The following is a 15,499-nucleotide window of genomic DNA, read 5'->3' as shown; positions in this document are numbered from 1 at the left end:
GTTTTTGAGAAGGAAACAGCGTTAGAACCTGACTTAAACCTCACGAGAATTCATTTTGTGTCATATAGAAGCGTTTAAAGTCTCTGTGTGGACCCTCAGTCGGTTAAAGTCTCTGTGTGGACCCTCATTCTTTTAAAATCCTGTTGTTGCCATTCGCTCGTTGCTGTTGTTGAGCTGTAGAGGGCGCTGCACACACACAGACACACACACCCACGAAGAAGAAGAAGAAGAAGAAGAACATCTGCGGCGGAAGTGGAGAAACATCTGACCGGCGCCTGATGATGAGCGTTAGCATTAGCATTAGCATTAGCTTTAGCATTAGCTTCATGACTAGCCCGTGGGTGTAAACATGTGAAGATGTCGGAGTGTGCGGACAGTGCGCTGTCTGCGGCGCAGCTCAGGGACATGGACGTGGACGCGGTGAGCTCTTTAAAGACATTTGTGCTCGTTTTGTGTCATGTTTTTTGAGTTTAAAGTCGTTACGCTTCTGTTTAAATGCCTCCTTCTGTTTCTGAGGGAGGAGGATGCTAACTCCAACAAAAACACTGAGCTCCAGCCTCAGCACAGACTGAGACCTGCTCAAATGTGTTAAAATGACACAGAGACAAGAGACAAGAGGACAGTTTATTAAAATGACCCGTGACCTTCTGCTGAACACACACACTTCTGTTTCCATTGGTGTTTTCTGCACTTAAACACCTGACAAAGTCCAGATTTGAGGTTTTTGACCAGTGCAGTGTGAGGAAGTAACTGAATACATGTACTCTAGTATTCTGGTACAGTTTAATTTAGTAGTATTTAGATTACAGTTACTTTAATAAAATCAGATGAACACATGACAGTGTTTGATCTCACAGTTTAGGCTCAAACTGCACAGAATCAGTGAGAAAAATCTAAAACTCTTCTGTTGTGATGAGACAGATGAGATGTTTCTTTCTCCTGTGAGTGAAAAATAAACACAGAACAAACATGAAGCCGTTTTTAATCATATGTTGTTTTTTTACTCTAATTTAAACACAAAACACATTTTACTTCAGTATTCTGTGACTAAATACATTCTTCAGGGTGTTCTCCATCTCTGTTTCTGTTTTAATGCTGTGTAATGGCTCATTTTTTTCTTCTAGACTCACAACTGTGTATTTTATATTTGTCCCTCTCAGATTGACGATAAGGAGTTTGACATTCCTCAGGTGGACACCCCTCCCACTCTGGAGAGCATCCTCAATGAGGTACTCTTCACGTGCACACACTCACACACATACAGGCTTTTTGGGAACATTACACTATTTGATATAGTCTCATCTGAACCTAAACCCAAACCCACGTCTTCACTTCAAATGTTGTTGCTCTAATAGTAAAAATTGAGTCCTCGATATTGATACTGGTATTGAATATCTGTGTCATGATATCGGTTCAGTTGAATCCTGGTTGGGTCTTTATTTTGTTTATAAGACTCTTTCCAGGCTGATGTGGGCCTAAGACGGCTCATAATGTTTGAACTTTTATCCACACAGTTCAGTCGTTATGTCAGGATAAAAAAACACAATTTGATCCATTTTGTAAATTAACTGTTTTTAGAGGAAAAATCAATTTTCAACCCTACAGTCGTATCGTTAATATCGGGAATCGGCAGATACTTAGAGCTTAAGTATTGGTATCAGAGCTGAAAAAGTTGGATCAGTGCATGTTTAAGATTTATGTGATGGAGGTCTGACCTCAGGGTTCAGTGTGTTACTTTACACTTTGGGCCTTGTACTTGATGCTGTGGGGATGTATCTGGACTCTTTAGTTTGATGCACAGAAGCTCAGGGATACTTTTAAATGAAGCCATGTCTGTGTGATGTTCTGGTTCTGTGTGATGTTCTGCTTCTGTGTGATGTTCTGCTTCTGTGTGATGTTCTGGTTCTGTGTGATGTTGTGGTTCTGTGTGATGTTCTGGTTCTGTGTGATGTTCTGGTTCTGTGTGATGTTCTGCTTCTGTGTGATGTTCTGGTTCTGGTTCTGTGTGTTCAGCTGGAGGAGGAGGACACAGCCTTTGTGCTGGAGGACACCTGTTTGTTAAACACAGATAACATGGACGCTCACTCCTGCGACACCTCGTCTCTGGCCAGTTCAGACAGTGGAGACCCAGCCAACCTCAAACGGCAAGTCCCCCAACTCTCACCCCCTCACCCCCCGTCACGAGTCTCACCCCCAACTCTCACCCCCCCGTCATGAGTCTCACTCCCAACTCTCACTCCATGACGAGTCTTATCCCTGGGATGTAGTGGCAAAACAACAGTATGTCTTTGCTTAATGACGGACACATTATGCCATTCATCAAGCACTTTTTCACTATCACACTCTTACAAACTCATAAAAGCCAATTTACATAATATATCCCTTAAATAACCTCATATATTTATACAAAGACACGCAAAACACAGCATTTTTACTGCAGGCAGAGTAACATCTACAATCCTCCCTCTAGAGAACGCAGGAAATGTTCTTCCAAACTCTAACGGGACTTATTTTGCTTATGTTTTGGTTTGTGTTTCTGTGCAGGAGGAAGAAAACCCTGGACATGAACGCCTCGGTTCATGGTTCTGTTCTGAGACACAGTTTGCTCAAAGGCATCTCGGCACAGATTGTGTCAGCTGCTGTAAGTCTCACACCTGACCTCACAGTCACAGTATAAAGTTTACATTCAGTTAATAATGTGAATATCTCTCCAGGACAAAGTTGATGCCGGTCTGCCCACTGCTATAGTAAGTCTGGAGGTTTATTTCATTCTGGAGGTTTATTTCATTCTGGAGGTTTATTTCATTCTGGAGGTTTATTTCATTCTGGAGGTTTATTTCAGTCATGTTTAAAAAAGACATAAAAATGGGTAAGGGTAAAGACTTGGTGTCCATAACAAGAGGGAGAAGTCATGTGACTGGGTTTAAGTCACATGACTTCTCCTCTTGTTATGGACACTCACACAGTGTTAATGTTTCTATGTTTCCATGTGGGGGCGCTGCTGAGCTGCTGTAGCTCTGTTATCACAGACTCTGAGGCACTGCTTTAGTTGACTGCATCACTGTATCAACTTAACATTCAGTTTATAAAAGTACTGACCCAAAAACAGATTGTTCCGTGTGACTCATTCCAGACTCAAACTAACGACTAAAGTGTTTCATTCTGATGTTTTTTTCTTGCAGCTGAAGATTTGTAATAATATTGTAGATTTATAATAGTTTTTTTAGTTTTTGTGGTTTAAATCTGCTCTTGGGTTTTTGTGTCAGGGGCAGAAATGAGTTTCAATATTATCGTTTATCGTCTATATTTACCTCAGCGATATATCGAACTTCAGCCTGTGTGATTGTGACGGGCGTCGTATCGTCTGTCCATGTGTGTGTGTGAGTGTGTGAGGTGTGTGTGAGGTGTGTGTGTGTGAGTGTGTGAGGTGTATGTGGTTTATGTGCTCTGATGAGGACACATGTTCAGCTTCAGACTGTGTTTTGTGTGTCTTGTGTTCAGCTTCATACTGTGTGTTTTTGTGTGTTTTGTTTGTCTTGTGTTCAGCTTCATACTGTGTGTTTTGTGTGGTTTGTGTGTCTTGTGTTCTGCTTCAGACTGTGTTTTTGTGTCCAGACAGTGGCCGGGGTCATCGCTGTGGGGACGTCTCATGGTCTCGCTCTGGTGTTTGGTGAGTCTCAGGTCAAATGTGCTGATCTGTGTCACGAGTGTGAAACTGTACAACGTCTTGTCATAAAAACATAATGACCTATAAACCTATAAACACATTTACAAAAGGTTTGAAGTGTCTTCACTCTGACGAGGTCATTGTGTCGAAGCCCTGAGGGTGTGAGACTGGAGACTTTTTCAGTTCTGATACCGATATTGATCCTTTGACTTTAAATGAACTGATACCAGGGACAGAGAATGTCTCTCATTTCTTTAAAACACAGTTAACTCCAGTTAAAGCCCATCCAGGATATCGATGGAACCGATATCATGAAACCGATACCCAATCTAGCATATTTTTCAGTGTCTGCACCGATAATCGATACCAGTATCAGTATTGGTTCGTCTCTAGTTGATATTGATTTCATATTCTATTATTCAAACCTTTAGTATTTTAAAAAGTCTGTGTTTATTTACACAGTTCAAACTCTGCAGCTTTAAGACTCGAACTTTCTTTGTACAAACACACACACACGTTGGGTGAGGTCAGTTTAATATTAAGGTGTGACATATTTGTGATATCTACAGTGAACTGATTAAACATCAGTACATGCCCGGGCCCATGCCCATATCTGTGCCCATCCCCATGCCCATACCCATCCCCATACCCATCCCCGGTCCCATCCCCATCTCCATCCCCGGTCCCATCCCCATCCCCGGTCCCATCCCCATCCCTGGACCCATCCCCATGCCCATCCCCATGCCCTGTCCCATGCCCTGTCCCATGCCCGTGTCGTTGATGTCCACCCGTAGGACGGCCTCCCCGTTCTCAGACATGGAGGCGCTGGCCATGAGGATCTCTCCCTCGTAGGTGACACTGGAGCCGTCTCCTTGGCCCCTCACAAAGTTGTTGTCGCTGTTGTTGTACATGGTGTCGTACAGGTTGTAGTCGCACTCCGTCCCTCGCTCGAACACGCCCACCGCGCACCAGTTTGAGTACAGGTTCCGGTCGTACGGCACGGAGAACATGACCGCCAACACCTTACTGCACTCGTTATAGTTGGTATTGAAGAGGTCGTAGGTGAAGACCCCCACGGCTCCTGTAGCGGCCCCCGTGGTCTTATTAAACATGGCAGATCCCATGGAGCAGGGTCCCACCATCGGGGGAGGGGGCACCTCACAGTGTCCGCTCTCCGTGAACACTCTGCAGACACAAGGTCATTTTAACAAACACAAGGTCATTTTAACAAACACAAGGTCATTTTAACAAACACAAGGTCATTTTAACAAACACAGGGCCAACAAATGTGAAGAAGACAGAAGCCAGACTGGAGCTAATGATGAGCTTATGAGATCCAGATGTCCTCCTGACATCTGGATCTCAGGAGGACAGTGACTTTTATTTCCACCTGAACCAGAAGTGGAAACCCAAATATGACCAAAAGTGTGTCTCTGTGTAGAGCCTGTGTGGAGCCTGTGTGGAGCCTGGTGGGGGTGCTGTGGAGCCTGGTGGGGGCGCTGTACCTGGGGTTGGTGAGGGTGAAGCATCCTGAGTTGTTGTTGATCTCCACACTGCAGCTGCGATGAGGCATAGTGACTAAAGACAAACAAACAGAACAGTGAGTGTCTATTTACCAGAGTCTGCCTTTGATTTGAAATGAAGGAGAAAATTTGACCTAATTGTTCACCTCACTAAAAATATAACCAGCACAAACACAAGCACACATTTTACACGATTAATACATATATCACATACAACACGTTTAATTAACACATTTAACACATACAACACATTAAACCAGCCCCTAAATCAGAGGCAAAAACCCCACGAGTCATGAGCTGCTCCTGACGTCTGCATCTCTGTGTGATCAAAGTCTCTGGAACTAAAATAAACCACAATAACAGCACCACTTCAAACAGATATTAAAGTGTAAAATACTGCACTATGTTCCTATATTATTACTATTACTACTTCTGAGTACTTCATAAACTAAAGGCCCAGGTCCTTATCCTCGATATGTCCCAGAGTCTGTACAACGGGCCTCACACAGGCCTCACACAGGCCTCACACAGGCCTCACACTGGCCTCACACTGGCCTCACACAGACCTCACACTAGGCCTCACACTAGGCTCCACACAGACCTCACACTAGACCTCACACTAGACCTCACTCTGGCCTCACTCTGGCCTCACTCTGGCCTCACTCTGGCCTCACTCTGGCCTCACACAGGCCTCACACAGGCCTCACACAGGCCTCACACAGGCCTCACACAGGCCTCACACAGGCCTCACCTGTGGGTCACCTGTAAAGTCCCAGTAAACACAGGTACAATGTGACACCATGTTTACGCACCTTTTATGTGTTGAATTTAAAAATGGTAGTGAGCCGTCCTGTGGTAGTGAGCCGTCCTGTGGTAGTGAGCCGTCCTGTGGTAGTGAGCCGTCCTGTGGTAGTGAGCCGTCCTGTGGTAGTGAGCCGTCCTGTGGTAGTGAGCCGCGGTGGAGCTGCTTCACACAAACCTCCAGCCGCACGGAAACACTCAGGTTTATATTGACTTTGTTAATCAGCCCCTTTTTTTTTATCAGCTCTGAGTTTCCACTGGTCCAGGATCAGCCCACACGTTATCTCCAGACCACATCACATTAGTGATTTAATCAACCTGCTCTTTGTGAGGCACAATATTCATTATTTGAGTAAGGTGTTCCACCAGGAGCCACATGACCTGCTGTCAACTCTGATCAGACACAGCTCTCAAAGGTCCAAATGAAACTACACTGTGTGAGAATGATGTTTAATCATCACAAACAGACCTGACCAGAGCACACAAACCCTGCAGATTTAGACTTCTCTCAAACTGAAAACACTCTGTTCCACCTTGTGATGTCATCATGTGGTGATACAGGAAGTGCTCCACTGTGTTTTTAAACTCCACACACCTTCATTTATAGAATCATTTGGATCATTTCAGTCCTGGAGTTGCCGCTTATCTTGACTGAACTAAATGTAAAATGACATCACAAGGTGGAACAGAGCATTTTGAGCTTTGTAGATGTTACAGACTAATAATAAAGTGTGACTCAAACATGTGTGAATGAAACAAAACACAAGTCCAGGTCTGTTTTTGAGGAGGAAAGAGCATTAGAACATGGTTAAACCTCAAAGGGGTCAGGTTTGTGTGAGACAGGACCTTTAAATATAAAAGACTGATTGCTCTGATTCTTTGTAGTAATTTTAGGTCATTGTGAAAATGTGATTTTCCATCATTATTCTTCTTCTTCTTATTTCATATTTTTTGTGGCTCCTGCTGCTTCACTTCTGAGCCTCGTGGGCTTTGCCATAGATTTAAACTCTTGATGATGAAAACATTTTTTTAATATTGAGAGATGTCCATTATCGGCAGAGATGGACTGATATATCGAGCCGATATTTGCACATTTTAAAGCAGTGGGTATCGGCCTTAAATCTCAGTTTTGCCTTACATGCTTTTAAAATAATCCATGTAATGCTGAATTTGACCATTTTAATCTGAAGAGAACTGCACAGAACACGTCTGGTGTGGGGGAGTTTAAATTTAAATAATATAATTTGTGGAAAAATATCAGCAGATCTTCTCGTCCATCAGTTTCGCGTGACTCAGTATCGGTATCGGCCTGAAAAACCCCATCGTTCGATCTCTACTTATCTTCCTTTATGGTCTGACTTGTACTGGATGTTTTGCATGTAAAAATGCTTAAACAGCCTGACCTCTGACCCCTGACCTCTGACCCCTCACCCTGTTTCTGTGTTTGTGCCCGGCGTGTGCAGCTAAAGGTAGGCCTCTCTCAGAATCATGCTAACGCTCTGTGTGTCTGCTGCATGAGTCTGACGGGTTTATGTTTGTTTTCTCCTCTTTTTGTTTCTTTATTTTGATGTTTGTGCTTTGGATTAAACCCGTTCTGTTTCTCTTTTGTTTTGTTCATTAAATATTAATTTGTTTTGTACTTGGTTGAGTTACATGGGCCTTTATAAACTGTTTGGTGTAAAAATGTTAGCGTTAGCGTCATGGTGAGGTGCTTTGGGGGCGGGGTTATTATGGGGAACAGGTTTTGGGTCGGTTCATTACATTAAATTTATGACTTTCACTTAAATCCATGTTAAAGTTGTAAATATTCTCGTAAACGTTGTGTGTTTTTCGCTCTGACACACACTGAGGCTGTGTTTGTGTGTGTGCAGACAGTAACCAGGCTCTCCGTTTGTGCCTGGGGTCCAAGAGCACCGGAGGAGAGTTTGGAGCCGTCTCCGCCCTGAGCATCAACCACGACTGCACCAGACTCCTCTGCGGCTTCGCCAAGGGACAGGTACTGGACACGAGGGACAGGTACCAGACACGAGGGACAGGTACCGGACAAGGACACGAGGGACAGGTACCGGACACGAGGGACAGGCACCGGACATGAGGGACAGGTACCGGACAAGGACACGAGGGACAGGTACCGGACAAGGACACGAGGGACAGGTACCGGACAAGGACACGAGGGACAGGCACCGGACAAGGACACGAGGGACAGGTACCGGACACGAGGGACAGGTACCGGACCCGAGGGACAGGTACCGGACCCGAGGGACAGGTACCGGACACGAGGGACAGGTACCGGACACGAGGGACAGGTACCGGACACGAGGGACAGGTACCGGACACGAGGGACAGGTACCGGACACGAGGGACAGGTACCAGACTCAGACACGAGGGACAGGCACCGGACACGAGGGACAGGTACCGGACACGAGGGACAAACTGGGAGCAACAGCAGCTCAGTTGGTAGAATCTTTGCTCTCCCACAGATGAATACTGTCATTGTGTCCTTGGGCAAGACACTTAACCCCCCTCACCCCAGTGTGTGTGTGTGTGTGGGGTGGGGGGGTGGGTGTGTGTGTGTGTGTGTGTGTTAGAGTGTGTTATATAAAACATGTTCCTTGTATGTGCTGTGGTTCTACAGATCACTATGTGGGACCTGGCCAATGGGAAACTCCTGAGAACTATCACAGATGCCCATCCTCCAGGAACAGCCATTCTGCACGTGAAGGTAAAACTCCACTCATCTTTTAAAGGTGCATTATGTAACTTTTCTGATGGAGCTTACATCACCTGCTTGTCTCCATGGAGATCCACGGATTCTTCCACAAAATGGCATTAAACATGACTATGCTGCATTTATTTAATTACTCTGGTGCGGTCACCTCTCCACAGATCTGAACTGTAAATCAGCCCAGTGAACCCTATCAGGAAAAGTTACAAATTGGTTCTTTAAAAAGCCCATATGACTATTTTCTGATCTGTTTTAATGTTTCCTCATCACACACAGACCTGGAGTTGTGTTTTGTTTCATTCTCACATGTTTAACACAAACTCTGCAGATTTAGGCTGAGTTCTTCTCTCAGGCTGAAAACACTCTGTTCCACCTTGTGATGTCATCATGTGGTGATACAGGAAGTGCTCCACTGTGTTTTTAAACTCCAGACACCTTCACTAGAATCATTTGGATCATTTCAGTCCTGGAGTTGTCTCTTATCTCGACTGAACTAAAGGTAAAAGGAGGAGTTAACATGAAAACTACCACTTGATGACATCACAAGGTGGAACAGAGCATTTTGAGCTTTGGAGATGTGACAGACTCATAATAAAGTGCGACTCAAACATGTGTGAATGAAACAAAACACAACTCCAGGTCTGTTTTTGAGGAGTAACATCATTAGAACATGGATTAAAGTTCACATGAGTCCATTTTGTGTAATACTGCCCCTTTAACACACGCGGTGCTGGTCTGGTGTTTACGTTTAACAAAATGGCTTCTCTTCTTTCTCTTTGTGTTCACAGTTCACAGACGACCCGACCCTGGCTGTGTGTAACGACAGTGGAGGCTCTGTGTTTGAGCTCGCGTTCAGGTACAGCAGCATGAGCCTGTTCTGCTGAGAGTACGGAGTAAAAAACAGATTAACAACATTCATATAAGACAATGGAGAACTGTCCCAGAGCGCCCCCTGTCCTGTTTTAGACGCTGTAGAACCACCAGTCCAGCATTTTGAGAGCGGAATGCTCTGTGTACTGTGGTATTGATAAAAAAAACTGTCTTTTTCCCCCTCCATCTGAGAGTATGACATCATCACATTCTAGAGTCTGAAAAACACCAGTTGACGTGTTGTGGTGGCGCCCCCTGTGTGCAGGAGGGTGATGGGCATGCGCTCGTGTGACTCCAGATGCCTCTTCAGTGGCTCTAAAGGAGAGGTGTGCTATATCGAACCCCTCAGGACTCCTCCAGACTTCAGAGATCACCCCATCACTCAGTACTCTCTGCTGGCCATGGCCTCGCTCACAAAGGTATTCTGAGGCCTGTCTGTATCTGCTCACACTATGGCTGTAAAACTGTTTTTCTTCTCCACAGATTCTGGTGATCGGATTAAAACCGACTCTCAAAGTCTGGATGACCTTTCCCTACAGCAAGGTCAGTCTGTGCTTTTTGAGTGTGTGCTGACTTAAGTGCGCTGGTGCAAATACAGAATGGCGACTTTGTTTTACATTGTGATATTTGACTGTTTATTTCCCTGTCAGTCCGAGCCCTCGAGTGTCCCTCAGCTCGCCTGGCAGTTTGTCCCTGTTCAGAAGATGGTCAACCCCGTCCTGGCCTTCTGTAAAGGAGACACCGTCCACTTCCTCCTGGTCAGTGAAGCACAGAGTTTAAAAATATGTATTTTATTCACATTTTGATAGATCCATTTACTGTCACTGCTGGATATTCTTCTGCTGGACATTAATAAGTGTGACACAAACTCAAACTAAAATGCAAATTCTTTATTCAAATAAACCACATCTATTCATTTAAACACACACCAAAGACGAGAGCTTTTCTCTGCATGTGTGTTACAGGTGAAGAAGGAGGAGTCTGGGACCATCCATGTGATCAAACAGAAGCAGCTGCAGCTCAGCTGTGACCTCATCAGCCTCAGTGTGAGTGGCTCTGTTTTTCTCTTCAGAGCAGTGTTTATCGCAGAGGTTTCTGTGGAGATAATAATGTAAAGAGAATGTGTTTCTGGAGCAGTGGATGAACAGCCGGACTCTTGCTCTGGTGGACAGTCATGAGAAGCTTCAGGTGGTGGATAAGCCCAGTCAGGAGGTCCTGGAGATCATGGACCTGGAGCAGGTTCAGCTCGTTTACAACAGCCGACATTTCAAGTCTCTGGCCACAGGGGGCAATGTGTCCCAGGCTCTGGTAGGGCTCTGACTCTCGTCTCGTGGGTTTGTGTGGGGCACATAAACAAATAACTTAAGTTCACAGCTTCAGTTAAAGAAATAAATCCTCATTAATCCAGTTAATTAATTGTGTTTCCTCCAGGCGCTGGTCGGGGAAAAGGCCTGTTACCAGTCAGTGTCCAGTTACGCCGGACAGGTCATTTATTTGGGCACCAAGGTAAAGATCATTATAAAAGACTCAGAAGTCCAGATATCTGCAGGATTTGACATTGTCTCTCCCCACAGTCTGCTCACATGATGACGCTGAGGAGCTGGAGGGAGGTGAGTGTGTTGTTGTGAGTCTTACTGTTACTCTGTATGAAACTGTTTTACTCTGTTTGTTCTGCAGAGGATCGACTGTTTGCTGAAGCAGGACAGTTTCGTGGAGGCTCTCTCTTTGGCCTGGTCTTTTCATGAGGGCACTGCCAAAGCTGTAGTCGGTGAGTTACATCAGTCTCACTCCACAGTCCCACAGTTCTGTGACCTGAGTCTGAATCTGTTCTACTCCAGGCCTCTGTGGAGACCCGGTCAAACGCAGAGGAGTCGTGGGCGATAAGGTGAGAGCCAAAAGTGACCACATCTCAACATTATGCTCCTGTTTCACTCTCGTTCTGCTCCTGTTTCACTCTTGTTCTGCTCATGTTTCACTCTCGTTCTGCTCCTGTTTCACTCTTGTTCTGCTCCTGTTTCACTCTCGTTCTGCTCCTGTTTCACTCTCGTTCTTCTCCTGTTTCACTCTTGTTCTGCTCATGTTTCACTCTCGTTCTGCTCCTGTTTCACTCTCGTTCTTCTCCTGTTTCACTCTTGTTCTGCTCATGTTTCACTCTCGTTCTGCTCTTGTTTCACTCTTGTTCTGCTCCTGTTTCACTCTGGTTCTGCTCCTGTTTCACTCTGGTTCTGCTCCTGTTTCACTCTTGTTCTGCTCCTGTTTCACTCTCGTTCTGCTCATGTTTCACTCTTGTTCTGCTCCTGTTTCACTCTTGTTCTTCTCTTGTTTCACTCTTGTTCTGCTCATGTTTCACTCTTGTTCTGCTCCTGTTTCACTCTTGTTCTGCTCCTGTTTCACTCTCGTTCTGCTCCTGTTTCACTCTTGTTCTGCTCATGTTTCACTCTCTTTCTTCTCATGTTTCACTCTTGTTCTGCTCCTGTTTCACTCTTGTTCTGCTCCTGTTTCACTCTTGTTCTGCTCCTGTTTCAGATGGTGGAGATACTTTTGCTGTTCACGGAGCACTCTCTGAAGAAGTGTCCAGATCAGGGCAAGATTCAAGTGATGGAGCAGCACTTCCACGTGAGCTCATGATTTCAGTTTCATTTATTTCAGTGAAATGTGGTTGTTGATCGCAGAGTTCAGCTTTGAGTCAAATGTTTCTTTTGTTTAGGACATTGTCCCGGTCCTGGTGGATTACTGCCTCCTGCTGCAGAGACTGTAGGTCATCTTTTAAACTTTTGTTCCACATTTCGCCGCCTCATTCACTGTTTTGTTCTGTATTTTTTCTACTTTCTGCATTTTCTAAACGTACAGAAGACATCAGATATATGAAGATGTATGGAATTATGAAGTGAAGAAAAAAGATAATGTTGCACTGTGTAACTTTTACGGTGGAGGATCTGTCACCTGCTTGTCTCCGTGGAGATATTACTGCTTTACCAGGAATGTTCCACAGTATAACATTAAATTGTCTATCTTCCATTTAATCAGTTATAGGTGTTGACTGCTAAAAAGTTACATTTTTACTATGAGCGGCTTGCCTCTTCACAGATCTGACCAGTAAGTCTGCTTGTCTGCATGGAGATAGACACATTTAATGCCCTACTGTGGAATATACAATATACAATAGCGTATCCACGGAGACAAGTGGGTGACGGACCCTCCTTCCAAAAGTTACACAGTGCATCTTTAAAGCCGTGTGTCTACTTTTTAATTATTTTTTAAATAATAAAAATATTTAGTAGTGTTATTTAACTTTTAGTTTTTTACTATATAATTCCTTATGTTTTAGTTCATATATTTGATGCCTTTGTGTGTATAAAGTGTAAAGTAGTAAACACAGAGTGAGAGGGCGTGTTCTGCTCGTGCTCCTGTAAAATGGCCGCCTCTCTGTAGTTTTGTATATTCATCATGAGTCACTGTGTTTGTTTTGTGATAAGGCCCAGCCCAGGTCTAATGTGTCATAGGTGTAATGTGTCGCAGGCGTAACGCGTCGCAGGTCTAATGCGGCACAGGTCTAATGCGTCGTAGGTGTAATGTGTTGTAGGTGTAACATGTCGCAGGCGTAACGCGTTGTAGGTGTAACGTGTCGCAGGTGTAACGCGTCGCAGGTGTAACGCGTCGCAGGTGTAACGCGTCGCAGGTGTAATGTGCCGCAGGTGTAACGCGTCATCGGTGTAACGCGTCGCAGGTGTAACGCGTCATCGGTGTAACGCGTCATCGGTGTAACGCGGCACAGCTGTAACGCGGCACAGCTGTAACGCGGCGCAGGTGTAACGCGTCACAGGTGTAATGCGGCGCAGGTGTAACGCGGCGCAGGTGTAACGCGTCACAGGTGTAGTGCGTCGTAGGTGTAACGTGTCGTAGGTGTAATGTGTCATAGAGCGGACACGCCTTTGTGACCCCTCGCTGTTCTGTGCAGGGAGCTGCTGTTTAACCAGCTCTACGGCCGCCTGCAGGAGAACGTCGTGGCGAAGGGCGTTTTCCTCGAGGTCTTGGAGTCCTACATCGTGGCAGATCGTTTGGGTCATCTAACCACGCCCATTATGAGGGACCTCCTCACCCATTACCACGGCAACGGCATGATGGACAGCCTCGAGAGGTGCATCGTGCATCTGGACGTGACCAGTCTGGACATTCAACAGGTTAAATATCCTCAAGTGTTTTCTGTTCGGACGCACCATCTCACATCTGCACAAAACAGTTATTCAGCATTTAGATCAACAAAGGCTCTTTTCTTAGTGTTTTAGTGTGTAATTCCAGCTCCTATAGATGAATGCTGCCATTATGTCCTTGAGCAAGACACTTAACCCCCCCTCCCCAGTGTCTGTGTGCACTGTGTGATCGTGTGACTGTGTGTGTGTGTGACTGTGTGTGTGTGTGATTGTGTGACGGGGTGTGTGTGGGGGTGTGTGTGTGTGGGTGACTGTGTGACGGGGTGTGTGTGGGGGTGTGTGTGTGTGTGTGTGTGTGTGTGACGGGGTGTGTGTGGGGGTGTGTGTGTGTGTGACGGGGTGTGTGTGGGGGTGTGTGTGTGTGGGTGACTGTGTGAGGGGGTGTGTGTGGGGGTGTGTGTGTGTGTGTGTGTGTGTGTGACGGGGTGTGTGTGGGGGTGTGTGTGTGTGTGACGGGGTGTGTGTGTGTGTGTGTGTGTGGTTCCTTGATGTAAAGCACTTGGAGCCTTGAAGGTGGAAACGCACTATATAAAAATGTGACAGTACTTTTGTCATATGAGTGTGATCTTAAGCACAGTGTCCTGACCCCTGACCCCTGACCCCTGCTGTTCTGACCCCTGACCCCTGCTGTGTTCCTCAGGTGGTGAATGTCTGCTGGGAGAATAAACTCTATGATGCCATGATGTACGTCTTCAACAGCGGCATGAACGATTACATCACGCCTTTAGAAGTGCGTCTGTTCAGGTTCATGATATTTACTCTACAGTCAGAGGCTAACGTTTCCTTTTGACTTTTATCAGAAACTCTTCTCTGTGATTGGTCCTCCTCTCCGAACGGGGCGGAGTCTGACGGGTGAGTCATGACCCGGTTTAGTCATGTCTCATAATTATTTGTTAGTTTATGAGTTTCACTGTTTTCTACTTGACAGATGAAGAAGTGATAATGGGGAACAAGGTCCTGGTTTACATAAGGTGAGGCCGTATCGTAAAATAACGCCTGGTATTTGGAGAGATTATAATTATAATAGTATTAGTGCTGTAGAGCTCCTGCCCCACGTGGCTACATTTGACATGGATGCCATATTGTCAGGGGTGAATTATGGGTAATGAATGACACGAGACACTTTTGGATTTTTTTTTTTACTTTAAATAAAATCGTAGAAAATGATTTTGCTTAAAACCGGTCAGATTACACATGACACTGACCTGGAACGAGTGTGATTTTAAAGAGTGTAGATCACATGTGTCAAACTCAAGGCCCGTGGGCCAAATGCGGCCCTCCACATCATTTTATGTGGCCCTCGACAGGGTAAATTAAAAGGTATGATGGTCTTAAAATGTCATTTTATCAGGATTTACGCTGTTACACAGCCATATCTGTACATCTAGGCAAATGCATATGCAATATTTGTAACTTGAATAAGCAATAAATACAGAAACAGTTAATTAACAAGTTAAAAAAGCCATTTTGCTGATGTGGCCCTCGGTGAAAATGTGTTTGACACCCCTGGTGTAGATCATGTCGATTTTGCCTTAACTCTGCAATATCAGGGCATCTGGTTTAGTTTTCACCTTCTTATATTTTCACAAAGGCCCTGGAACATTATAAAGTTCTGTACCTATAACATTCACTGATGTTAATGGTTTAAATCAAGTGAAAACACGATGAGCTCTGGCTAATGTGCAGATGTTCTTTCCTGTTA

The 15,499-nt window shown here is 45.1% G+C and overlaps 2 protein-coding genes across 2 annotated transcripts in view; one reads left to right on the top strand and one right to left on the bottom strand.

Moving 5' to 3' along the window:
- Positions 1 to 266: 266 nt before the first annotated feature.
- Positions 267 to 15,499, top strand: part of vps8 (VPS8 subunit of CORVET complex) — a 29,818-nt gene continuing 14,585 nt past the window's right edge. The window contains exons 1-24 of the mRNA XM_033980279.2: positions 267 to 420; positions 1,161 to 1,229; positions 2,014 to 2,144; positions 2,545 to 2,641; positions 2,715 to 2,747; positions 3,616 to 3,670; positions 7,863 to 7,987; positions 8,627 to 8,713; positions 9,505 to 9,572; positions 9,852 to 10,005; positions 10,070 to 10,129; positions 10,237 to 10,344; positions 10,552 to 10,632; positions 10,724 to 10,894; positions 11,018 to 11,092; positions 11,161 to 11,196; positions 11,264 to 11,354; positions 11,425 to 11,471; positions 12,113 to 12,202; positions 12,294 to 12,340; positions 13,545 to 13,767; positions 14,438 to 14,527; positions 14,598 to 14,649; positions 14,726 to 14,768. Of these exons, the coding sequence (XP_033836170.1) occupies positions 358 to 420; positions 1,161 to 1,229; positions 2,014 to 2,144; positions 2,545 to 2,641; positions 2,715 to 2,747; positions 3,616 to 3,670; positions 7,863 to 7,987; positions 8,627 to 8,713; positions 9,505 to 9,572; positions 9,852 to 10,005; positions 10,070 to 10,129; positions 10,237 to 10,344; positions 10,552 to 10,632; positions 10,724 to 10,894; positions 11,018 to 11,092; positions 11,161 to 11,196; positions 11,264 to 11,354; positions 11,425 to 11,471; positions 12,113 to 12,202; positions 12,294 to 12,340; positions 13,545 to 13,767; positions 14,438 to 14,527; positions 14,598 to 14,649; positions 14,726 to 14,768 (2,096 nt within the window). The 5' untranslated portion in view covers positions 267 to 357. The remainder of the gene's footprint in view (positions 421 to 1,160; positions 1,230 to 2,013; positions 2,145 to 2,544; positions 2,642 to 2,714; positions 2,748 to 3,615; positions 3,671 to 7,862; positions 7,988 to 8,626; positions 8,714 to 9,504; positions 9,573 to 9,851; positions 10,006 to 10,069; positions 10,130 to 10,236; positions 10,345 to 10,551; positions 10,633 to 10,723; positions 10,895 to 11,017; positions 11,093 to 11,160; positions 11,197 to 11,263; positions 11,355 to 11,424; positions 11,472 to 12,112; positions 12,203 to 12,293; positions 12,341 to 13,544; positions 13,768 to 14,437; positions 14,528 to 14,597; positions 14,650 to 14,725; positions 14,769 to 15,499) is intronic.
- Positions 4,192 to 6,200, bottom strand: LOC129456829 (DELTA-sagatoxin-Srs1a-like). The gene is made up of 3 exons (XM_055227112.1): positions 6,003 to 6,200; positions 5,173 to 5,245; positions 4,192 to 4,852 (listed from the first exon to the last, which is right to left on the bottom strand). Exons 2-3 carry the CDS (start codon positions 5,238 to 5,240, stop codon positions 4,252 to 4,254), a joined length of 669 nt encoding a protein of 222 aa, XP_055083087.1. The 5' UTR covers positions 5,241 to 5,245; positions 6,003 to 6,200; the 3' UTR covers positions 4,192 to 4,251.

This window comes from Periophthalmus magnuspinnatus, chromosome 15 (genome assembly GCF_009829125.3).
Source record: "Periophthalmus magnuspinnatus isolate fPerMag1 chromosome 15, fPerMag1.2.pri, whole genome shotgun sequence".
Lineage (NCBI taxonomy): Eukaryota > Metazoa > Chordata > Actinopteri > Gobiiformes > Gobiidae > Periophthalmus > Periophthalmus magnuspinnatus.
Note: the sequence above shows the minus strand (reverse complement) of the source record. Positions and strands in the feature narration are given on the sequence as shown.

Bases quoted from the DNA above. Each gene is read 5' to 3' on its own strand.
- LOC129456829 (XM_055227112.1), bottom strand. From the start codon at position 5,240: ATGCCTCATCGCAGCTGCAGTGTGGAGATCAACAACAACTCAGGATGC. The intron at 4,853-5,172 runs GTACAGCGCCCC...TTGTGTCTGCAG, and splicing joins TTCACCCTCACCAACCCCAG to AGTGTTCACGGAGAGCGGAC.